The 23,007-nt window shown below is 35.4% G+C and overlaps 1 protein-coding gene across 1 annotated transcript in view; it reads left to right on the top strand.

The window, feature by feature from the left end:
- Positions 1 to 22,753, top strand: part of SYT14 (synaptotagmin XIV) — a gene marked incomplete at both ends in the record, with an annotated part of 34,246 nt that extends 11,493 nt beyond the window's left edge. Inside the window, 3 exons of the mRNA XM_009578973.1 lie at positions 14,550 to 14,818; positions 16,405 to 16,854; positions 22,718 to 22,753. Of these exons, the coding sequence (XP_009577268.1) occupies positions 14,550 to 14,818; positions 16,405 to 16,854; positions 22,718 to 22,753 (755 nt within the window). The remainder of the gene's footprint in view (positions 1 to 14,549; positions 14,819 to 16,404; positions 16,855 to 22,717) is intronic.
- Between the last annotated feature and the right edge of the window lie 254 nt (positions 22,754 to 23,007).

The raw sequence follows: 23,007 nt of genomic DNA, 5'->3' as shown, positions 1-23,007 counted from the left end.
GTAGGGAACAACAGTGACAATTTCCAGACAACTTTGAGATTCTGTGAAGGAAGAACTTAGAACCCTTTTTATGAAGGATGATAACAATGATAGTTATTTCTTAAAAAAATACTAGTTTGCACTTTAGTTCTACTCAGAGAGGAATGAGGGATCTCTTGTGTGCTTTTGTGCACAGTGCATGTAATCCAGGAGAATATTATACAGAGGAGAAATGATAGCATGTGTAACAGTGAATGTAATGGCAGGAGTACAGAGCCATTGTGTAAATATCTCCACTGTTCCAGATGCTCATTTTTTTTTGTGAGTGGTTCCAACATTAAAATACAGAATTAGTAATATTTTGATAATACAGATGACTTACCATAAATATCACAATGGAACAATCAACTTTGAGTTCCTTTTCATTGTTCTCTAGCTTTCAGTTACTTTTCAAAGAAATTTTCAGGAAAAAAAAAAAGAAGTGAGATTTAATTCTAGTCGAATATTCACAATAAAAACATTATGTGGATGTTTTTCATCCCCAAAAGAAGGTATCATAACCTGAGACAGTTCAAAGTTAAATTTAAAAGTTAAAAGAAATGCATCTTATGAAATCCATGCAAATGTAAGTCTAACCTACAGTTAAACAATTAGAAAACTGAAAATATTTAATGTGTCTTTAGTTCACATGTGATTGTGGAAAACTTATTAGAATGATACCGTTATTTCATAATGTTAATACAAACAAGGGTAAGAGTCTGTTTTTTATGCTTCAGTGTCTCTGGCTTAGATATAATGCTTCAAAATCTCTGTGTTTTAAAGCAAGGCTGAGCTTGTGGATATGAACAAGTCAGGTTAAGTTTTTTGTCGAGCGTTTTGCTGTAATACTTAAGAGAAGTTTAGATAACTGAGGAAAAGGGGCAAAAGCAGCATTTGCCTACCCATTCTTCTCTGGCTCTCTAGCTCTTAGTTGCCTTTGTGGCACTCATTTGTGTAGCTGATGTCTTTCCAATGATTTAATGCATTGAAAGTTGGGAGATAGTTCTGAATGAGTCTATATCGAGTTCATATTACAGTAATTTATTTTTCCTTTTGGTTATTCCCCTTTACTTCTCATACATTAATTCAGATTATGTTAGTATCAGCACTTGGGTTTTGAATCCTGTGTAAATTCTGCTGAGTGGGAGAGAGTCTTTTGTTTTTAAGAAGAGGTCAGAATAATGGAAAAATCAGTTTACTGACTGCCCTCTTCTGCACTGATTAGTACGAATTATTCCCAGCTTGTTGGAATGCAATTTGCATTTGAAAATGTCCGTAATAAATTGGTATAAAGAGGCCTAACAATTTCTGTTTAAGGGAGTTTTATTTACTCTAATTTGTGTGTAATCTTGGAGTTGCATACAATGTTTCTGCAACTCCTTTCTGAAATGCTTGCTTGAAATTTGCTGCGTTTTACATCTTCAGTGGGTATATTGATATAGAACCACTTAAACTCTGTTAACTCATAATAAATAGCAAACTCAGAATTATGTACTCCCTTTTTCATTTTAACACTGTTTCAGGGTTGATCAGATTAAATTGTTTTATGTCTGCACCTTTTTTCATTTTGTTTTCCTTGAGCGAAAGTACTAGATTTCAGATAGAAAAGAACCTACTTGTTTATTTCATTACAAATGTTAGTATATGGCATACCTCAATTTTTGGGGGGAGGAGGAAGGGGAGAGGAGGAGAGGTGGGGAGGGAAGAGGAACACTTTCAAGGGGTTAGATATTCATCCTGTATAGATGGCTCAGGTTCCTACTGTGTCAGTTTTCTGCTGTTTGATACGGCACACAAAGCAGTTGTGGGAGAAACCATATCGCTTGTATCCATGGTAACTCAAAAGATACTTTGGAACTCAAAAGGATAGAATAAGCCAGAGTAATAGGTCTCATTATAAGGGCAAAATACATAAAAGGTTCAGGCATATGCTTTTAATTAGTTGCCAAAAATAGCTAGAATCAGAGATGATGCAACGAAACAATAATTCTTAGTGTTAGAAATGAGCAACATTTGAAATCTAAAGATGTGCTCAACTGAAAGGCTTTTATCTTACCATCTTAGGGGTATTCGGTCCATGAATACTGAGAGATTTGCTATGGTTTCTTAATCATGCTTAGGACATGAGAGCGCACACTGATAAAAGCTAGTGCAAGTCTCATATGACTACAAGTTTCAGAAGTTCCATAGTGATGTTAATTCTCATGGCTGTGATGCAGCTTCTTATGAATAGCATGTGCAAAGCATTCTCTTATGCTTTACAAGTGCACTGCTGGAAAAATAAATGTAATGAGTGCTTCTATGTAGGGATAATTAAAAAAATGATTGAAAATGCAGATTAGTTTGAGATCGAAGATACAGTATTTTTCAGAATAAGTCACTTTAATTAATTTTAAAATAGGAAGGTAAGCAGTGGAGGAAAGTGTGGAAATGTAATATGAAACTTGAATGGATGGACTAGAATTGAATCCTGGAGAACGAAAATAGAACAATGTGTGAAGTACAAGGTATAGGATATTTGAATAACCATTTTAACAGAAATGTTTTAATACAGTGAATAATTTTGAAGTTTTCTATTTGAACAGCAGTGTTTGTAAGGAATCCATCTTATATTGCAGTGCAATTCTCCACATTATTTCCTCTGTTGCTATAGAAACTAATTCTAGTGCAGCTGCGATCGCTTATCAAAATTCTAATGTTTCAATACCCATTTCTTATTTTGAGTTATTTAAATAGCCTTGTCTTACTTTGAATCAAACTGCACATTTCATCACTGCTGAATTGTTGACTGGTCAAAATCTTAATGCAAAGTGATAGCAAATGCTGGTGGTTTTTTTTTTTTTCTTTCTGACATCTAAGCTATCATACTTATTGTTAAAGTTTGAATAACAAGCAAATCAAGGCTTTTTCACTTGATAAATTATAAAGGTCAATATTTGCTGTCTAACATCAGCATTTTGTAATGGATATTACTTGCTCAGTGTAATCTTAATTATATTAAATATTTCGTAAACCTTAAATTATTCCTGTTACTGATATGTGGCCATAGGGTGTGTGTATGTATATATGTGTGTTTACATATATGTGTTTATGTGTGTGTGTAAACTATTGTTAGGAAGTTTTTAACTTAAAAGACTGTATCTTGGCGTGTTCATTTTATCAAAGTAAAAATTTCAGTGATACTACATTGTCTAAAACTAGTCAGCCGCAAGGTATACTGCAGTAGAACGTCACCAGTTAACAAAGTATTCTGAATCTCTTTTGCTCCTTGTATTATTTGTTTCTTTGGAGTTGAGTTTGGGGGTTGGGTTTTTTTGGTGGTGGTGGTGGGTTTGGGGGTTTTTTGGTTCGGTTTTTTGTTTGTTTTTAACAATGAAAGTACTATGCTGGTAGGTATATATATTTAATGCAGGCTGCAGCAATGTAACTAGCATATGCAGAGGAGCTACACTTGCCTGTGAATTGTTAAACTGCTGTGTTATAGAAGGAGCTTTATAGATATTTGAGATACCTGTGTTTGAGATGACCCCCATCCTTGAATATTATAGTATAGAATTGAGTTTTTCAATATATATTGTAGAATCAGTGAATAATAGGTTGAAAAGGACCTGTGGAGGTCATCTAGTCTGATCTCCTGATTGAAAGAGAGCTAACTTCAAAGTTAGACCAGGTTGCTCAGGGCCCTAGCCAGGAGAGCTTTTAAAATCTTCAAGGCTGTCGATTACATAGCCTCTCTGGGTAACCTCTTGCAGTCTGTAGCCACTCTGATTTCGAAGTTTTTTTTTTTATATTTAATCAGAATTTCCTTTGTTGCAACGTGCACGTATATCAGTTGTATATAGGGTTTATATATAGCTTAATAAAGTAGTTTTTTAATAAAGTAACTTAAACTCTTAATGCTGAGAGTTGAAAAAATAAGCCTTCTGGTTATGAACCATCTTAAACATCATTCTGCTGAGTATGTTTTCAATTGTAATGTTAAGATCTAAAAACTTTGCTGACATCAAGTTATGAGAAAGGGTGGGATGGTAATAGGTGATGGAGACACATGTTGTATACTTTCTGATGTTGTAGCAAAGCTACTGAAATGTTCCAGTAGTACTTTTCAAGATAATCACTGACTTTCTAATGAGTGCACGCTAATTTAATGTAGAGTGAAATAAATAATTTTCAATTTTGAAATTATCATACAAACATTATGCAGCTGTGGCTGTCAGACTTTGATTACTAATTAACTGCTGTGCACCGCTTTTAAGTCTCTCATTCAACAAGCAGCATCAAACAGTATTTTCAAATTAAGTATAGAAATTTTTGCTGGTATAAGAAAGGTCCATGAGAAACAAATATTGATGGATATGCATGTTTTTACTCTGTCACAACGGCTAGTAAGTTTAATATTGTAGGTATAACACCATGTTCATGACAACAGAATTTACCAGTTAGTCTTTTGGGAAGTTAAATGGGTTGAGAATGATATGCTGCACTCTGACCCTTGATTGTTCAGCGTTATTGTTTCTTTGGGTGGATGTCAGGGAAAAACAGTTCCTCTTCTACTGTTTGTTGAGGGCTGAAGCATCGTTCTGTAGACCTTATGAGCCTTCCATGTGCAATATGCAGCTTGGCACCTGTTTTCTGGTCCTCGTAAGTTCTTGCATTGCTCTTATGACTGGTGCTATGACTGAATGAAAATATCTTGACCAGCCAGACTCATATTCATCTAGTCCTGTCAAAATGCAGAAAATTACCTGTTTTCTGAATTACATGACCTTATGACTATGGAAACATAGCAACAACTACATCATATATTACATATAAGCCTAGTAAAACAGCTCATCTGTGACAATGGGAGGTCTCAGAAGTGCCACAAAGAAGTGCAAGAAATTTGGTTTTGAGTAATTGTCTTTCTTTATGCCCAGAGAAACTTGTTTGAGGCCTTGCTGGAGTGAGTGGAACAGACTGACATGCTCCCTGCTGCTTAATCCTTGCCTTTTCTGTGAATTCGTAGCCCTTTTACTGGATGTGTGAAGGAAAGATACCTCGGTTTCAAAGCATATCCATTTCCTATGATTTCACAGTGCTATTTTGCCTTTCTTTTTCTGAACAGTTGGCCCCAAAAGTGGTACTAGTGCCATTATTCCTAAGCTTACTTTCTACAGGCACTAATATCAAAAAGGTTTTAGAGGAGTTCTCGAGCATATGTAGACAATTTCCTTCTATTGTTGACCTATTAGGTACTCCTGTAAACTGAGATAGTCTTTGATTTTTCTGGGTTCTAGCTGCTTTTTATGTGATAAAGTTACGAGAGCTGTTTCAAAAACAAAAATTCTGAATTTTCTAGAATCCTTTTTACAGGAATACTCTAATATACGGCAGGAAATACAATCCATTTTACTGAAGTGAGTCACTGAGCCAATGTGTCAATAAGAAGTGATAAGAGGAATCAAGGTCCTTTGGATTCTCAGGATCTGAATAAATAATTACCACCGTCTCCCCAGTCAAAAGGAAATAAATCTAAATAATAATAATAAATCTAAAATATAAATATAAAAATAAATGCTTATTCTGGGAAATGTCTTACCTCTCCTGGAATGTAACTAGATGTATTCTCTAGGTTGTGCAGATTTTCACCTACAAATATGGATATTCCCACCCATCAGACACCACTGATTTCTCTTTTATCTCTTTGCTCTGTTGACATTGCTTTTTTCTCAGTTCTGAACTATTTTTTGCATGTCATGTGTTGGTTTATTTTCCCCATTCCTTCACCTTTCTTCCTCTGTCATTTTTGCTTTGTTATTTTAGCTGTTTGTAATTTTTCATTCCTGTTTGCATCTTGTCTGTTCTTTATTCATCTCTTTGCTCTTTTTCTCATTTTCTATACAGATCTAAACTTCTCTCCCTTTATTTCCAACAGCCTATCACTTTTTTCTGAATCATTGCACCTACTTTCTCCTTTTGCCTTTTCTTTTTTTTTTTTCCCCTTCTTCCCTTTACTTTTTTCCCCACCTTAATACTGTACTTTTTGTTTTCTCTTCCTTCTCTTCCACTACAGAGCTGATGATAATGGAAAATTCTGTGGGGGTATATCTCTTACGAAGCTAGTGGCTTGAAGGTTTCCATGTTGGTGGTGGTACACAATTCAGGTGAATTTTAGATTAATAATAATTTACAAGGCTTGAAGTAAAAATAAAATAAAAAAAAAACTGGAAGAAATGGCTAGGGTGCTAGTCTTAAAAGACTTGGTTTCAGTTCCACGCTTCATTGGAAGCTTTCTGTGATTATGAGCACTTCTGAGCTAGATTCACAGCAATTTTATTACCTCTTATTTAAACCTGTACTTTGGCTCTCCATCTGTAAAATACCAAACATGTTGACTTCTACTATTATAGTAGTACTATTATTCACCATAATATATATTTCACTTATATATATTAACAGTTACGAGATACCCAAATTGGGATCATATAGATATCTTAAGTAGAAAATTTAACTCATGCCCTACTGAAATGGTTCATGCAGAATCACTGTAGTGCTGCTCTGTGTTAGTGACTCACTCCAACAGAGTATCCTTTGCACTCAAAATTGCTATGAAAGTAAGGCAAAGAAATCAAAGCAAGCTTTGTGTTCCTATTCTGGAAGCAGTTCTTGATGGAAAATATCTTTCCTGGTTCATTTTCACCAGTTAGGGTAATAATAAATAGAGAGCTAAAATACTAGGGAACTTCACACAATTTTTAAAAAGAAGTTACAAAATGCAGCTACCAAGGTGAAGCTGTTTATAAGAAACCATAAAGTTACTGCATTTTAAGTTGCAGAAACAGTTCTTACTAAAGGAAGTAATTGTATTTTATTTAAAATAAAAGTATGGAAAAAAGAATGATGGAATTCTGATAATTAAGGAACACATTTACGTGCAGTATATACTGTTAAATGGGTCTTGTTTATATCACCAAATGAATAATTATTGAGATCTTAGAGGGGGTTTCTGTATCGCTTAGAAAACTTTGCATTCTTTTTTTTTTTGTAGAATGAAAAAATGAATGTGCCTCAAATGAGCTGCAAAAATATTAAAATGTTCAAGAAAATGATACACATCACACATTAATCTTGCTTTCTAATCACGCTTTCTTTCCTCATTTGAGACCAAATAGAATGAGAGCAGGAACATTACAGCAATATTAGCTGTGTGTTACAATACTTTACTGGGAATTTATTTTAGACCTCTGTGGGATCTTTTTCACCTTTTCAGCACTTTATCCTGCTGCTTGACTCCTGGGCTTAGTACTGCAGCTGTAGTAGTATTAAATTGGACTGGAATTTGAACTATAATTTAAAGTGAAAATTGTACTTAAATGAAGTATAGCAATGACAGGAAAATTTTTTCTAAGCCCAGATCCAGCTGCTATGGTCCAGAGGTATGAGGGGATGCTAGTATGCACACACTGGTCAGAAATGGGGATTTTCAGGGGCCTGAGATGGTTTACAGTGGGTGGAGTTTTCAAAGCTTTTAGCTTTTAAGCTCTGAATTTCTGTTAAGCATCCGTAAGTGCTGGTGAGATAGCCGAATTTGGGTGAATTTTCACAGAGATGATAAAAGGCATTTCCTTGTCACCAAGACACTCTTAAGATTTCAAAGCCAGTTGTCAATCACCTTCAGCAAGCAGGACTTCTAGTGTATTTTAAAAGAGGGGAAAAAAAAGGGGAAAGATTCTATGAATTCATTTAATTTATTATATTTTTGGAAGTGGTATTTTTCTGACAATTTTCGTAACTTGGAATAAATTAACAGTGAGCAGAGGTGCAAAGGAATACCTGTTCATTTATGAAGTTAACCAACATAGTGATCTGAAAAGTAGTGTAAAGGGAAGTTGGCTTCTTATAAAAACAGTAAAAGTGAAACCATCTTCTAAATAGAACAGAAAATAATTTTTTCTACTTAAGAAGTTGAATGAACATACTTAATACAATCGCTTTGCCTAAGGAAATTTAATTATGGAAGGGAAAGCAAACAGTTTTATAATTTCACTTCTTAAAGATGACTGCTTCCAAAAAGCTTTAGAGCTGGGTGTAGTCTCAGAAAAGAAGAGTTTTTGAAGTCTCCTTTTAAAAATTTAAAAAAAAAAAAAGAAAAAGTTCTGGAAAGCTTGATTTATTGATATTTGCATCAATAAGAGATTAAAATATTGAACCAATGGGTTTAAGCAGTATTTAGATGTATTTTGGACAGCTGGAAAGTGTAAATACAGAACCAGGTAGCAGAACTCCTTCCTATTCAAATTAATAGAAATACTGTATAAGGAATCAGAGAATGATACTTAAATTGAAAGAAAATGAATTCAAGAGATGCTAATGTATAATTTTCATTGAAAGACGACCAAAATATTTGGGAAGGAAACAAAAGAAAGTCTGTGACAGTTAGTTCACTATAATGCTTTAATAATGTAGTTGTAGTTTAAATGTTCTAATTTGGGCTAATTTTGGAAAGAGAAAGCTTGGAATTTTTCACCAGCGCAGTGCTTTTCTGTATTGCTCTGTAAAACAGAACGATAAATTCTTACAAATCAGAAGTGCTCTAATAAGTGCAGAAAAGAGCAAATTTCTTTTGTCAGCAAACAAAACCAAGCTGTAGTTCTGCAGGCTCAAGATGTAAACAGACAAGTAATAAAATAAAAAAAATTACTCTGCAAGTATCAGTAACTTCAATTGGTCTTAGACCTTTCCTGAGGAAGAAAATTGAAGCTTTGACTGGACATAAAGATAATTCAATAAGTTTTGATTAGTTTTGTTGAAAAAACAAAAGAGAACCTTCTTATTACATGAACAACCAGTAGGTTTACTCTTAGAAGGTGAGGAAAATGCTAAGAACTTCAATGTGACATCAGATGTAAATGGCAGCAACGCTATTTAGATTTCCACAGGTCTGGGATTAAGCTCATAGTGTATGGAATTTTCTAAGTATTAGGAAACAAAGGACAACTATTTTTTACTGGGGGAGAAAAAAACCAAACAGATACGATTACTTTTCTTGTTTACTGATGAATTGCTTGATCTAGAAGATAATTCGACTGTGAACAGAAGTCTGAAATGTGGCAAATCCAAAAAGAAAGCTGATATTTTCTACTGTCAATAATGACCCCATACCACTCCTGTATTCCCCTTTTTTCATTAAGCAAGACTCGTGCCATAACTCTTTTCCAAAATAAATAGAATAATGCCAAGATAATTTGTTTTATTGTGAAATAATAGGGTTTTTTTTCCTCACAAATATGCATGTGAGCTTTTCATTTTAAGGGAAGGAGAGCCCCGAGGTTTCATTCAATATTTAATGTTTATATTTCATAGTCCTCGTAATGTGGGGTAATTCAGTCAATGTAATATTTTGGATGGTAGAAAAGTTCAAACATGAAAATTCCATTTGGACTGTCTGTGCTGCATATCAGAAATCTCTAAGGGTATTTAATCATTCAGAATAAGAAAGGTTTCTTTAATTTTTAAACATGTATTTCATTTTATGTTTTATTTAAATTATTTTAACATTTACATAGAACCCCTTGAAGGCTTGAAAACTTGAAATTTACGTTAGATTAAAAAAATAAATAATTATGAAGCATAGTGTATGTGGAGATATATTAGAGGAAGAAAACGTACTGTTTGAGTATGAAGATATTCTGATAATTACAAAATATGACTTGCAAAAATTATTAATTTATGTAGTGATTATTTGTTTTAAAGGAACTGGAAACCAGATTCCCAAAGAAGTCTTGCAGTAATGCTGCCTCCCACAATAGTATGAATATTTAAAGAAGTAATATATATGACAAACTCCAAGTTGCAAAAGTGTAGTTAATTACTGCTTATGAGACAGGGGAATTAAAACCACAAGGATAGTTTCTTTTTCCATATGTTAAGAGATGCATGTTCTTGGAGTTACTCAGGAAGTATGGGCAGAAGAAAGCTAGATTTGTGCTGCTGCTGACAACCTTTGGGAAAATTAATTAAGATAGCAAAGTCTAAACAAACGTAAACGTGGAAAGGAACATCACCAGCTTCATGGTGAAATGTTGTAGAGCCTTCCATGGTCCACAGGGGACTAGGACAGAGGAGAAATGAGGAGCATTGGGAGTAGAAAGTTCAAACAGTAACTGAAAACTAAAGAAAAAGCATTTCTTATAGTAAGTTTGTGTATCTTTAAACTGTGATTCCACTAGGAAAAATTTGTGTGTTTTCTCATAGTTATCAATTCTATGTTCCAGGAATACTCATTTTGGCCATGCTTGCTGTGGCAGATTTTACTGACAGTCCCTTGAGGCTGGTGGCAAGAATATGTATCATCTCCCCTTGGCTTTCAATTAGTCCCCTGTAGAGGGACTTAACGAAAACAGATTAACCTTCATTGTTTAACAAACAGTACTAAAAAGAAGGTATTTATTTAATTCTGACTTAAATGTGCTAATGACAGTTTATATGCTGTAGTTTCTGAGTGTACCAGCAAAATGCTAATCTGGTTGTGTTTGTCAGGTATTTCGCTTATAGTTCTGGTTTCTTCAGCTGTTGAGCAAGGACTTTACTGTTACCACTATATGAGTGTTTTCCCAGCCCACTAAAGAAGGATGAAAATTTTAATTAAAGCAGTTAACCCTTAAAAGATTGATTATTCAAATCTGCCTATTCACAGCAATACACTGTGTTGTCAATTTACAGTTTACTAAATGTTTATTACTAAACAACTTAGTTTCACTCATGTTATGAGAATCCAAAGTTATTTCACATATTTTGGGTGCAAAACTGGATATGGGATCTTCATCCTGTTATAACTTTCTTTTTGTCTTTCTTCTGTTCTGGCATTTTCTGGCTGGTAGGAACCTCAGGCTAAACCCAATTTTGCTTCTCTGTGATTATTCCTTTCTTCCAGGTTTGGGATATATGTTGGCTTGTTTTTCACCCTGTTTAGTCCAAAATGGTATGGTAATTTAATACGATTTATTTCATTGGGGGAATTGGCCAAATTTATTTTCTGTCTGGTTTAAGAGCATAAAGTGTCTTGGGAAACTTGGTAGAAACGATGCAACGATTAATTTTAGATTTTCACTGTAATCATTTGCTTGTTAAGAACAACTCTTTAGCAGATGTTATTAGCTACATTCAGTGGTCTTTGGAAGGTATTCTTTGGCTTTGTGACAGTATACAGGTATGCACAAGTGTAACAGTGTCTAAGTTTACACCTTAAATGAAAGGTACAAGGTATGTTATAGACAGTGGTTCTGTACGTAAATATGCAAACACTTTAGAACATGCTTTCCTTTCAGTTCCAAATGTTTTTTTCCAATACAATCAGTGATAGGCCAGCATGCATTAGCAGTGTTTTTTTTTTTTTATTTTAAACTTTGATACATATGCAAAATGCTGTTGACTGATTGTTGAAGTTTGTTGTTACTTCTGTGTAATTTTTAAGGAAAATACCCAGTATCAGATATTCAGTGTTGCTGTATTCACTTCTGTCTGTGATATCGTTTTTCTTTAGTATCGTCAGTCATTAGAATGTCTTCAAGTAATTCAAATTTGCAGTATTTTCAGAGAGCTGTAACATGAAATCATAATTTTATTGTATCATTTACTGCGGGGAGGGGGAAATTAATTTAAAATGAGACATTTTCACTTTAAAAATTCATTTGAAAACTTTGATATCTTTTTATGTAGAGAAACCTTTTGTTCAAAAACAGTTTATGCCTGTTTAGACAGAGGTGTCCTTAGATTTTTAAACCCAGATATTTGTTTTAAGAATTTACATGCTATTTCTGTTTGGTAGAACTAAACTTTCAAAAATAAATAGTTAAAACCTGCCCCAGTGTTTCAGCTTTTTCTGAGATTTTTGAATCACAGCTGGTTAATAAGAATTTTCTTTCCTTCACTTCTTTCCCACCTACATTAAAAGTACCTTTTCTGTCACACAGCCTGTGCAGTTTTCCCATAGGGACATATAATGGAGTTCATCAAAGTGAAAAAAGTGAGTCACACAGTCATTTATTTACTCATGTAAGACAATAATGGTGTTGATAGTTACCCGGACACGCTTTCATTTCTTTAGCTTGTGGAAAAGCTGGGAGTTAAAAAGTCTTTGCAGACTAGACTACAAGTGAAAAGAAAGAAATTAAGTCATAGCTACCTGGTGGTAACTGTCTCATTTAGTGCTGTTTGTTTCCTTTTAGCAACAATGAGCAGAAATGTTGTTGCTTTAAATTTGCTAGAATATTTAATTACATAAATTATGAAAAAGAAGTCCTGTTTTCATGGTATAGAGAGTCAAAGGATATTTATTATTATTTTGTTATGATTAAAATACCAGTTTAGATTCTAAAATTATGTTTATCTAGTTTCATGGGCACAAGTTATCTAATATAAAAAAAAAAAAGTGCTTTCCCAGATCTCGCCATGTTTTGCAAATAACGCTTTCTCACTATTCCTGCATGGCGACTTCAGGATTCTGACTGACCCACTTAACTCTGTTTTGTATGTAACGCTTTATGTTTATGACTACATTTCGAGTATAGGATTCTCTGCCTGCTCTGTTTTCCTTTCGATCCCTGTGGGACTAGAGTTTCAAGAGTTAGTGGCACTGGGCTAACTAACAACAGAAGACCTTTTGCATGAGTGCTGTAAGAGTAACTTGGAACCTCTCTGAATGGTAGGCTGCCTCTGATGGGTTTATCAGAGAAGAGAGGATTCCTGACAGTGGTATCATCTGGTAGGAGTGCTTGGTGTTGTTTTAATTACTCATTTGCCTTAGCTAAAGCTAGGAGGAGTTCCATTAGGAGCCCAGTGAAATAGAGAAGAACCCTGCATTCCTCAATTATCTTTGAGGCTTCTGCCTATCTGTGCAGTAGATATGTTCCATAACGAACTGTCCTGTCCCTGTCCCTCAGTTGCCCAGCTTTGGGGATCTGCAATGCATATGGGCTCCCTTCTAGCCAATGTGTCTGGGTTTGCTTCCCATGGACGGTATGCACTGAAACCACGGTTTGGGCTTACATCAAATGCCAGAAGCTGTGAAATGTTCCTGCATGCCACAGTCAGATACAGCCCAGAGTTCCAAAGGAAAGGAGAACAAAAGGGAGCCTTTTGCAAAGACTGTTTGTTTCCCAAGAGTCACATTACTGTGTTTTCAGTCTTGTTCCATAAAGGGTAACTCGTATGCATACTCTGTTTCTGGATATGTTGAACAACTGGTAATTACCTCTGAAGCAGTTAAAAGGTTAATGTACTTTGTGAGAGTTTAGGACACAGGCAGGGAAGTCCTGTGTACAAAAACTTGATGATGAAACTAAAATGTACCACCTTTGTCACGTGGGAAAGATCAGTTTCTTTCTTAGATGAATCTGAAATCAAAGCTTATATTGTTCTAATGTTAATACTTTCATTAACTTCCTTGTTTGGTAGATTTTTTTTCTGTGAGTGAAAGTGGTATGTCTGACACCAGAAAACATTGTTGCTTTGAAATTTTTCTGTATAAGTTAATTCTACACGTGAGGGGCATCGAAATCTTCATTAAAAACTATACAGAAGATGTAAGCAAAATGTGATACAGGTTTTACCTATCCTTGGTATTCCTTTCATTTCAGCTACTGCACACCTTGCTGTATTTTCCCAACTCCAGTCAACTGTGTAATGCTGCATAGTAAAATATGAGATCAAAAATTGAAATGCAATTATTTTGAATTAACTTTCTGTATCCATGGCCATGCATCCTGGGTTTGTTTTCTGAGGACATGTATAACCACATTTCTGTCTAGGTAGCTAGTGTAAGTGAAAAGCAAAGATGGTCAGCATCAAGTATTCATCCCAAGCACAAGATTGCTCATTAAAGACAGGTCCACTGTCTTTAGTGACTGGACCTAGTGTCTAACTTCTGGACACTGGGTATGTACCCTTTAGCTGTCCTTCACGAATAATAAAGAATCTGAGACACTGCTTCCCTTGTTAAATTCACCGGTGATCAGAGTTCACTTGTGTGAAAAGGCTTGTATCTGACTTTATTAGTACCTTATTTGTCTTCAGAGTTTAATTTAATATCTCCCTGGGTGAGCAACAGCGTGGGAGGTAATCAGAAGTTTGATATCATGGCTTTAGGGAGTGCATTTTCTTTCCTTAATTGGTCTACATTCCACCTGCACAGAATCTGACTTAAGATATCCAAAGGTTTTTGCAAGGTAAGCATCCGTGAAATTCAAGCCTAGAAATTTTGTCATGTTATATTTGTGCTATATTTATTTAGATACGGTTTACACAGTCCATTGTGACTATATATTTAATACTTTGCTTTTTCCCATATCTCTTTCATCTGAGAGATCGTTTGTTTCCTTTTTTAAATAAATATTTTTCAGTAGTATTTGTTATCTAATTTAAAATGTAAAGTAAAAAAAGACATTTATAGTTTTTAAATAGTCTGTCCAGATATTTGGACTTACCATTTTCCACAGAACTGTTTCAACATTAAATAACCAGAAAGTAAGTAAAGAATTTTTACTTATTCTCAGCCAACTGCATTCAGAGGATGAGAAGAACACCTCCACTAGATGAACTGCAGCCACCTCCATACCAGGATGATAGTGGTTCTCCTCATCTTTCATGTACGCCTTCTGAAGTCGGAGACAGTAAATGTGAATTTTCCCAGTGTAGCAACAGTCCAAGATGTTCATATAAGTGCCCAAGTGAGGGAAGTACAGGACACGAAATAGAAAGCTTTCATAACAAAGGATACGAAGAGGATGTACCGAGTGATAGCACAGCTGTCCTTAGTCCAGAGGTAAATGAAAACAGTTGAGTGTTCTGAAGCATTTATTACAAAGAATTTTTTTAAATTGTTGATGGTAGTATAGAGATTTGTTTAATTTAATTTTCCTTTTTTTCTGCTATAAACTGTAATGATATCTATCTGTTTTTACTATGAAGAAATAATCTTTTCTGACATGTATTTCTTTGAAATGTTTTTAACAACCAGTTACTGCACTGACAACTATGGATAAGTCTACACTAGTGATGTCATGTGCAAAGAGGCTCTTTTTGGTACAAATTTGTCTTTTTCTCACCTGAAGTTTTGAAGTGCATATCAGGGAGCCCTCCTGATGTGCCAGCAGCTGTTCCTGTCTTAGTAGACCTCTTGGTAAGTTGATGTTGCATACCTGGGGTGTTGGCGCAGCATCTGGAAGGCCCACCTGCTATGTGAATGCAAGATTTTCCAGTAGCTAGCTGTCTGTACGTACCCAATGATCATCTAGGACCACAATCTGTATGAACTTCATTGCTAGTAAAGACATAGCATGTACATATGGTCCTCATTCCCTTACAGATTGGAGCAGATCTAATCCTAGTTCTTCCCGCTTTGTGTCACACCAGTCATTAATGTAAGCATACCCAATAAGGAGTGAGAATACTGCCAACTTTTTTTTATAGCCACTCAACAACTTGAAGAATGAAGCTTTCAGAGGAATGAATTCCCATAGCTATGTAGCAACCAGTTTAAAATAAGAACATTTTTTAATCCAAAAGATTTTATTGTGTCATCTATTCATTTACATGAACAAGCATATCTTTGATAATACAAAAATACACAGGAAATATATTTGTTTTACCTACTTGGAATAGCTTATTATATGAACAGTAGGTTGACCTGTACTTGTAAATATTTTGTGTTTCAGTATCACTGTCAAACTAGCTGTTGTGACAATATAGGGAATCAATATTCTGTTCAAAACTTGAACTGACAATAAACAATTTTAAAATTACATTTAAAATACAGTTTTAGGAGTGATGCCGTTTACAGAAAGTTCAGAAAGTGTGTTCAAAACAGATGCGTCTTACACAGTTCTAGTAAAACTACATTAATAAATTTTTGGCACATTTATAGAACCCTTGTGGACTGCAACAAGAGCTGCATGTGCAAGTAGGTGGTGTAATTCCTGTATTCTTTGCTGGCCTCTCACTGTGTTCTCAATCACTAGCCAGCTCTTAAAGGATTATAGTACGTTAACTTAAAAATGTGTGTATATTCACACAGAAATAAGGTAGTTCTATCTCGTAACAAATGTGTATGGATTTTAACATGTGGGGCATGGAAGAAGAGATCGTAAATACAGCCTAATTTAATCTGAGCTCTGTCTGATTGGATCCTGGCTTTTGGCAGTATTGGCCAGGTAAAGTCTTTTGATTTCTTGGCTGCTAGTCAGCCATCTCCTCAGGCTTTTGGTGTTTAATTACCTTGTTTATGGAATGAACAAAAAGATCATAGTCACTTCATATTGCGTAGAGAAGGCCATATATTTCCACGCTAGATTTAATAACAGAATACAATAAATAAATAAATAAAAAGCTTTTTTTCTTCTTCTTCTTCAGGATATGTCAGCTCGAGGATCATCTTCACAGCTTCCTAAACCTTTTGATCCTGAGCCAGTAGCTAAATACGGCACACTGGATGTGACTTTTGACTATGACTCACAGGAGCAGAAGCTTTTGGTGACAGTGACAGCTGTCACAGACATTCCCACATACAGCAGGACAGGTGGAAGCTCGTGGCAAGTACACCTAGTTCTTCTCCCTATAAAGAAGCAGAGAGCAAAAACCAGCATCCAGCGGGGACCATGCCCTGTCTTCACAGAGACATTCAAATTTAATCACGTTGAGTCTGAGATGATTGGGAATTATGCAGTTCGTTTTAGACTGTACAGCGTACGTCGCGTGAAAAAAGAGAGGATTGTGGGAGAAAAGATTTTTTACTTAACAAAATTGAATCTTCAAGGGAAGATGTCAGTGCCAGTGATACTGGAACCTTCTTACAGTCTGTCTGTGAGTATTAAATGAGGCAGAATAAGAATGCAGTGATACAGTGTTCTGAATTTTGTAAAAATAGTGTGTATATTTATAGTCATCACATCCACTTGATTTTTTTCAACAGTCATAGCACCGTATTAGCACAATGATAATTTCCTTAGAGCTTCTGTAAGTACATTCACTTTCCACCTGCAAAAGCTGCCCATATTTTTCCTTTTAATTAGAATTTTCCTTCTAATTAGAGATTTCCAGTCTATAAATAGTGATATAGTGATGAATGTGTGTATATATGTATACGTGCAAATACATATATATGTATTTAATAGTATAATCTTTAGTCTGCTACCCACAGCATCTCAATTAAAAAAAAAAAAGGGAGAAAAACAAAAAGCTATACTAGCAAGTGCCCTCCATCTGTTGCAATTAAATCTTGGTTGCAATAGGTATTTTCCTTTCAAGAAAGAAAGATAGGAAGGAGGAATTTTGAGAGCACAAAGCCATTTTTAATAACTTCAGCTTAGAACCTTGTAAATAATTGATTTCTGGTTCAGTCTGAAGTGAAAAATAGTGTGAAAAGTAGTTCAAGCTGAAAAGGATTTTTGTTTGCTGCAAAAAAACCCTACCTATCTGACAAACAAAATTTTTTGTTCCCCAAAATAATTTAACTTTAATATTTTTAATAAAGCAAAGCAACAGTAATTAAGGGTAAACTTAGGTATCACTATCAAAAAACACAGGAGATCACTGTGTGGGCAGTGATCAGTATCTCCTTTTTCTTTTTTGTAAGTATTTAAGTATGCTTTTGTCCAGAAAGAGAATGTTTGTTATGTTGTTGTCAGGGCTTCCTAGACTAAGATTGCTTTAATGTTCATTGCTTAAGAGCTGCATATAGGCTAAATAATGGACTTTTGGGGGAAAGAGAAGGTGATTTAGCAAGGGCATCCTTATTTGGACATTGTATGTGTTTTGTGTTTTTTTTTAAACTGTCAATAAAAGAAGAAGAGGATGAGAAGGGAAAGAAAGGAAAAGATTGTTTTCAGGTGAAACAACGCAGTTAATTTGTTCTGCATTTTCAAAAGGAGTTTGCATCAATTGAAATGGCATTTCTCTTGAACGTGAGTATTACAAAAGACACTCAAAACAAAATGCCATTGTATTTAATGACTGAAAATGTGTTAATTAGAATTAGTAAAAGCTGAGACTAAAACTTGGATCTGATGGAGGATCAACTAACAATAGAACAGCTTTTTTATGATTCCTTATTCCAAGGATGAAGCGGTTCACTTACCTAGTGTGAACTTCCCTAATGCCGAGTTTGCTTGTTTTGCAGCTAGGGAAAAAGCATCCCATGAAACAAAACACCGAATATTCTAAATGTACTTGCTGAATTTGTGTGTGTTTTCAATAGGTTCTGGTATAAAATTTACCACAGTCAGTGAAAAAGGCCGATGAATGGGCCAGGCTTGTGATTGATTGGTATATCCCATATGTGCATTGGTTATTCTTCCGTATTATTTTCTTGAGCTTTTGGGCAGGGAGACTAAAAACAAATTCCAGAAGGCATCAAAGATAAGAAGATTGTTACTTATTTTCTGTGATGGTAAGGGCATCTCTGCGTTGTACTCTCCTTACTTTGGGGGGGGAAGGAACAAGAATGAGGTATATTGGTAGGAAGTGAAAGTATCTTCCAAAGTTTGTTGCTGTAATGGGGTTTAGGTAGATTTATCTTAGCCCTACATGTTGCTAAGGAAACATGTTGCATGGAAAGGAACCTTCACAGTCTTGATAGCTTGAATGAGGATCCATGTTTTTTTGGAACTACGCAAATCAGTTTTTAAACCTTTGGAAATTCATTCACATCTGAGTTTATAGGTATTTTTGTAGCATTATTTATAGCCTATATGATATTTTTTCAGTGACTAGATCTATTGCAGGATTTAACATATCGTTATTTTGCAAATGTTAAAATTTATTGTGTTTTTAGGATGTATGACTGGAAGGGGGCGGCATCCTGGGTCACTTGAGTTCAAGCCCTTGTTATTGCAGACAGCCGGGTCATCCTGATCACAAATTTGTGAATTTTCATCTGAAAACATCAGGTTGTTTAATTTCCAACCTGAATTTCTTCATGACCAATTTATAACCATTTGTTCTTAAGCCAGCATGGTCCTTGAGCTTAATTAGTTCATACCCTTCTCAAGTGTTTGCCTCTGGGTCTATTTATACGCATTGGTCATATTCCTTCTCAACTGTCCTTTTGCTAGAATAAACCAACAACAATCTTTATGTCCAACTAATCATAAATGCCAGGCAGAAGTTATTTAACAGGAGAAGGTAAGTGTTGTTTCAGTTTGGAGAGATACAGCTGTTCAGGGGTTTTTGTAATTATAAAATCCATGATGAGGTACATTGTAAATTCTGAATTAAATTTGCCTTGTTCAGTTGCAGAGTGTTTTGTTGCTGTGAAGTGTTTGTATGTGACAGCTTTTTTAGAAGATATTTCTTGGACACATGACAGTTGCCCTATTTTTTTCCACTGCTTCTCATTATATGGATTTTATATATTAAATACACCTTCTGTCACTGAAACTTCCTAATCCATTGAAACATCTATGCTAATCTCTTCTGCATAAATGTATTTTATTTGCTTCTATCTGTGCCTGATATTATATTTATGTATTTGATTAACTAATCATCTGCTTTCTGATTGTGTAAGAACAGTTCATATCCTGTGAAGTTTAGTACTTTTTCAGGCATACCTTAAAGCTATTCACAAGGGAATCTGGTTAAAGGCAGACCAGCAAGTTCAGTGCCTTTAAAACATAGTGGCATGCTCACATGAGCAGGCCTGCAACTCTCTGGTTATCCCTAAAATGTGGGTAAGTACCTGTCGACTACATGATGCTAGTATGTTCCTTAAATAGGTTTCAAAGGTACACATGACTTCAGATTTACAAATATATTCACAAACTATCTTCCTCACCCAAGATTTCACCCTACTCCTCACCTTCCTACATTGCGTATAACGTCTTGCATTAGCAGCTATTATCCACAGTCCTTTTGCCGTTTGTCTTTAACAGTCTTGCGTTGCTGCAGTTCTCCCACGTAACAGGGAATTCCTCCTCACGCAGCATCCTCAGCCCCCTTATTTATCACACCTTCCTTTCAAGTTCAGTGTACATTTGAGTGAGGAAGAAGCAACAGAACCAATGTGGGCTGGCCAGAGTGTGGTTGTCACTGTGATCTGAGACTGTCCCTTTCAGTTTTGATAGAAAGTGGCCATTGCATCAAAAGTTAATAGCAGGGCTGTACATTGTGGTTTTGTCTGAGTATAGTTAGCTTAGGAAGACCTTTGTTGATCCTTTTAGAGAAATTTTCCTTTTAGTCTACAACAGTAGACAAATTTTTCTTCACTCACCTTGGAGTTTAGAATCCATTGTGATGTTGTTTATTTTCTTCAAGAAATCCCCGTGGACCTGTTTTTAGTTGCTCTTTGTTCTTCTCAAGCAAAGAAATTTTCCTGACAACAACAGCCTCCAGTATGATGTGATTATAAAAACATATAAGCAGTTTATTGAGTGAAATCTGTTTGGAAAAGATCAAAAAAACAAGTGTAATCCTCTTCACCATCCCATAGGTTGCTTTTTGGTGTAGAATAACAAGAAACAATCATGTTTTAGATTTTCTTGATTGGTTTTGGAAGTACAGTTTTGACGATCAAAACACACCTCTTCCTGCTAAGCAAATCTAGTAATCGTTCATTATGTATTGTCAATAACAAGATGTTTGCTGTGGAGAATTAAATCTATTTTTCTTTCTTTCTATAACATTCTCCATTTATAAAATATTGAACTCCCAGATGTGTGATCCCTATAACAAAGAATGGATGGTGTAGACATTCGTACGTGCTTAAAGGATTATTTTGTGTATGTTTACTATAAAAATCCAGTGTCCGAGAATTATTTTAATTACGATTTTTTTGAGTGAAGGCATTTATGCATGCAGTGTACAAAAATGCTCGCTCTTGCACACGCACATGCATGCTGTCTCCGCTTTGAGGATGATGGTTAATTGTCTATTATACATTGGTTTCTGCATTGTGCTTAAGGCATTTGTTCCATGTTGCCCTTTGTGTGGCATATCTTCAGTATTCTTTCTAATGGATGTTTATCGGTTTATAAACTCACAAAAAAAGCTTTCAGAGTGGCATTTCTTTCTTGTGAATTCTTGGCCATTATGGAGTCAAGCTGTCAGGTTTTGTGGAAACCCTAATATTTTAGGCCTATTGGTGACTTTACTAGTGTGTTCTTATGGCATGGTCTATTCAGGATCGTATTTGGAAGGCTAAATACTAAAATTCATATGTATAAACATATCTTTACTAAATAGTAGCTACCAGTAAGATACTTTAAAACAGCTAACAAAAAAATGACTTAAGACTTGTCTAGAGGGGAAAAAAAAAAAGACTCAAAAGATTTTGCTCATAGTATTTTATTTAACTAAAATTCTACCTGAAAGGATCAGTTCCTATGTGATGGTGCATAAATGCTTTCAGTTAGCTTGTAAAAATTATGTCCATCAAAGTAAGGGGCAATTATCTTTAAACACTGAGCACATTCTTATCTCAGGAATAGCTTGCTGAATTCATTTGAGTTAGTGGTGGAAAACATGGAAGATCAGAATTAGTCCTTTGGCACAATGAGAAAGATGACTCTTGTGATTTCTTTGAAGAAAATTACTACATGATTGGAAAATGGTGATCGTGTTACTGAGGCTGCAGGACAACTTGATAGTACTTGGCAAATGAAGTGGACTCCCTGTATTTGGCTGGTTGTGCAGGATTTCACGGCAGTATTGGCAAGCAGCAGCCGTTGTCTTCTCAGTGTCATGGCTGCCTCAGCTTTTGTGCCTTTGTGTGGTGTTCCCTCTGCTCCCCCCACTGCTCCTGGCAGCTGAGAAGATAAGCGCTAACCCATGGGTCTCCCTGCTCAGGTCTTCGTCACTATATGGGGCAGGGGGAAAACCAAAGACAACTGTGGCTACTGTGCTCTAAAGCCAATGGTGTGTCTGCACTGTTCTGACAGATGTTAAGTTGCAAGAACTCAAATAGAATCTGACCAGATGATAAGGACCTCCCACTAGATAAGTTCAGTCATCACAGTTAAAAATTAATTGGCTTTCCAAATCGGTGTTGTTTGCTCCTGATTTTTTCTTATGTAAATATGTCTAATCATTTATGGCAAATTTTGGCATATAATTAGTCTATTCATCCAAGAAGCACTGGACTAGGCATTGAGACTGTGAGATTGTTTCAGTCCCATATAGAATAACCTTGATACTTTGTAGAATACTTTTAGATAGTTTTCAAGAATTTTTTTTTTTTTACAATCACAACTTGTCTCAGGTGACTGCAGCCATTCTGTCATCTCAGGAGCAAAATGGCTGATCAGTTTCAACATATGCTGCTTGCTTTTGATAATTCATTACTGTCGTGGAGGGCGATACAGTTATTTCTGTCACTGGACTGAACAAGCCTCTCAAGCGAGCTATCCAGAAATGCTAGAATGTTTCCTCAACCTGTACAGAAATTCATATCCAGTTACTTGAATGAATCCGGAGTAAGAGGCAATAGTCCTTGCAAGTTGCTTTAAACTCTGTAACTAAATTCAGTACTTCAGCCCTTCCATGGGTTATTCGCTATCTCCACCGTGATCAAGAGAAGGATCTTTGTCATCAGAATGCTCTGCCTTATACCATCATAGGCATGGGCCATATTGCTGCTATTTGTCCATTGACAGTCAAGTCCAAGATCAGTTCAGGAAGCTTTCCACAAAGCAACAATCAAGGTGTGTCATTCTGCCATGTCTAGGCTAGCTAGGGTTGTGATTCCTGTTCTGTCAGTGATTTAAAGAGTGTAAAGCTTTTCCAAATGAAAAATCCTAATTCTCTGGAAACAAGCTTCTGACTTCTTATGAGAAGCCTTATGAGAGCTCTTACTTGAATCTTGTACATCCACCACATTTCTCAATTAATTTGCATTTCTAGCCTTTATTGCTGGACTTTTTTGTAAGATATAAGAATAATAATTTGATGCCAGTTATTGCTGACAGTCATGGATAATAAAGCTAATAAAAATGCTATTAAAGTGGTACTTATGTACTATTTCTG

This window comes from Fulmarus glacialis, unplaced genomic scaffold, assembly GCF_000690835.1.
Source record: "Fulmarus glacialis isolate BGI_N327 unplaced genomic scaffold, ASM69083v1 scaffold34455, whole genome shotgun sequence".
In the NCBI taxonomy this organism is placed as follows: Eukaryota; Metazoa; Chordata; class Aves; order Procellariiformes; family Procellariidae; genus Fulmarus; species Fulmarus glacialis.
This window is presented reverse-complemented; position numbering and strand designations above follow the sequence as displayed.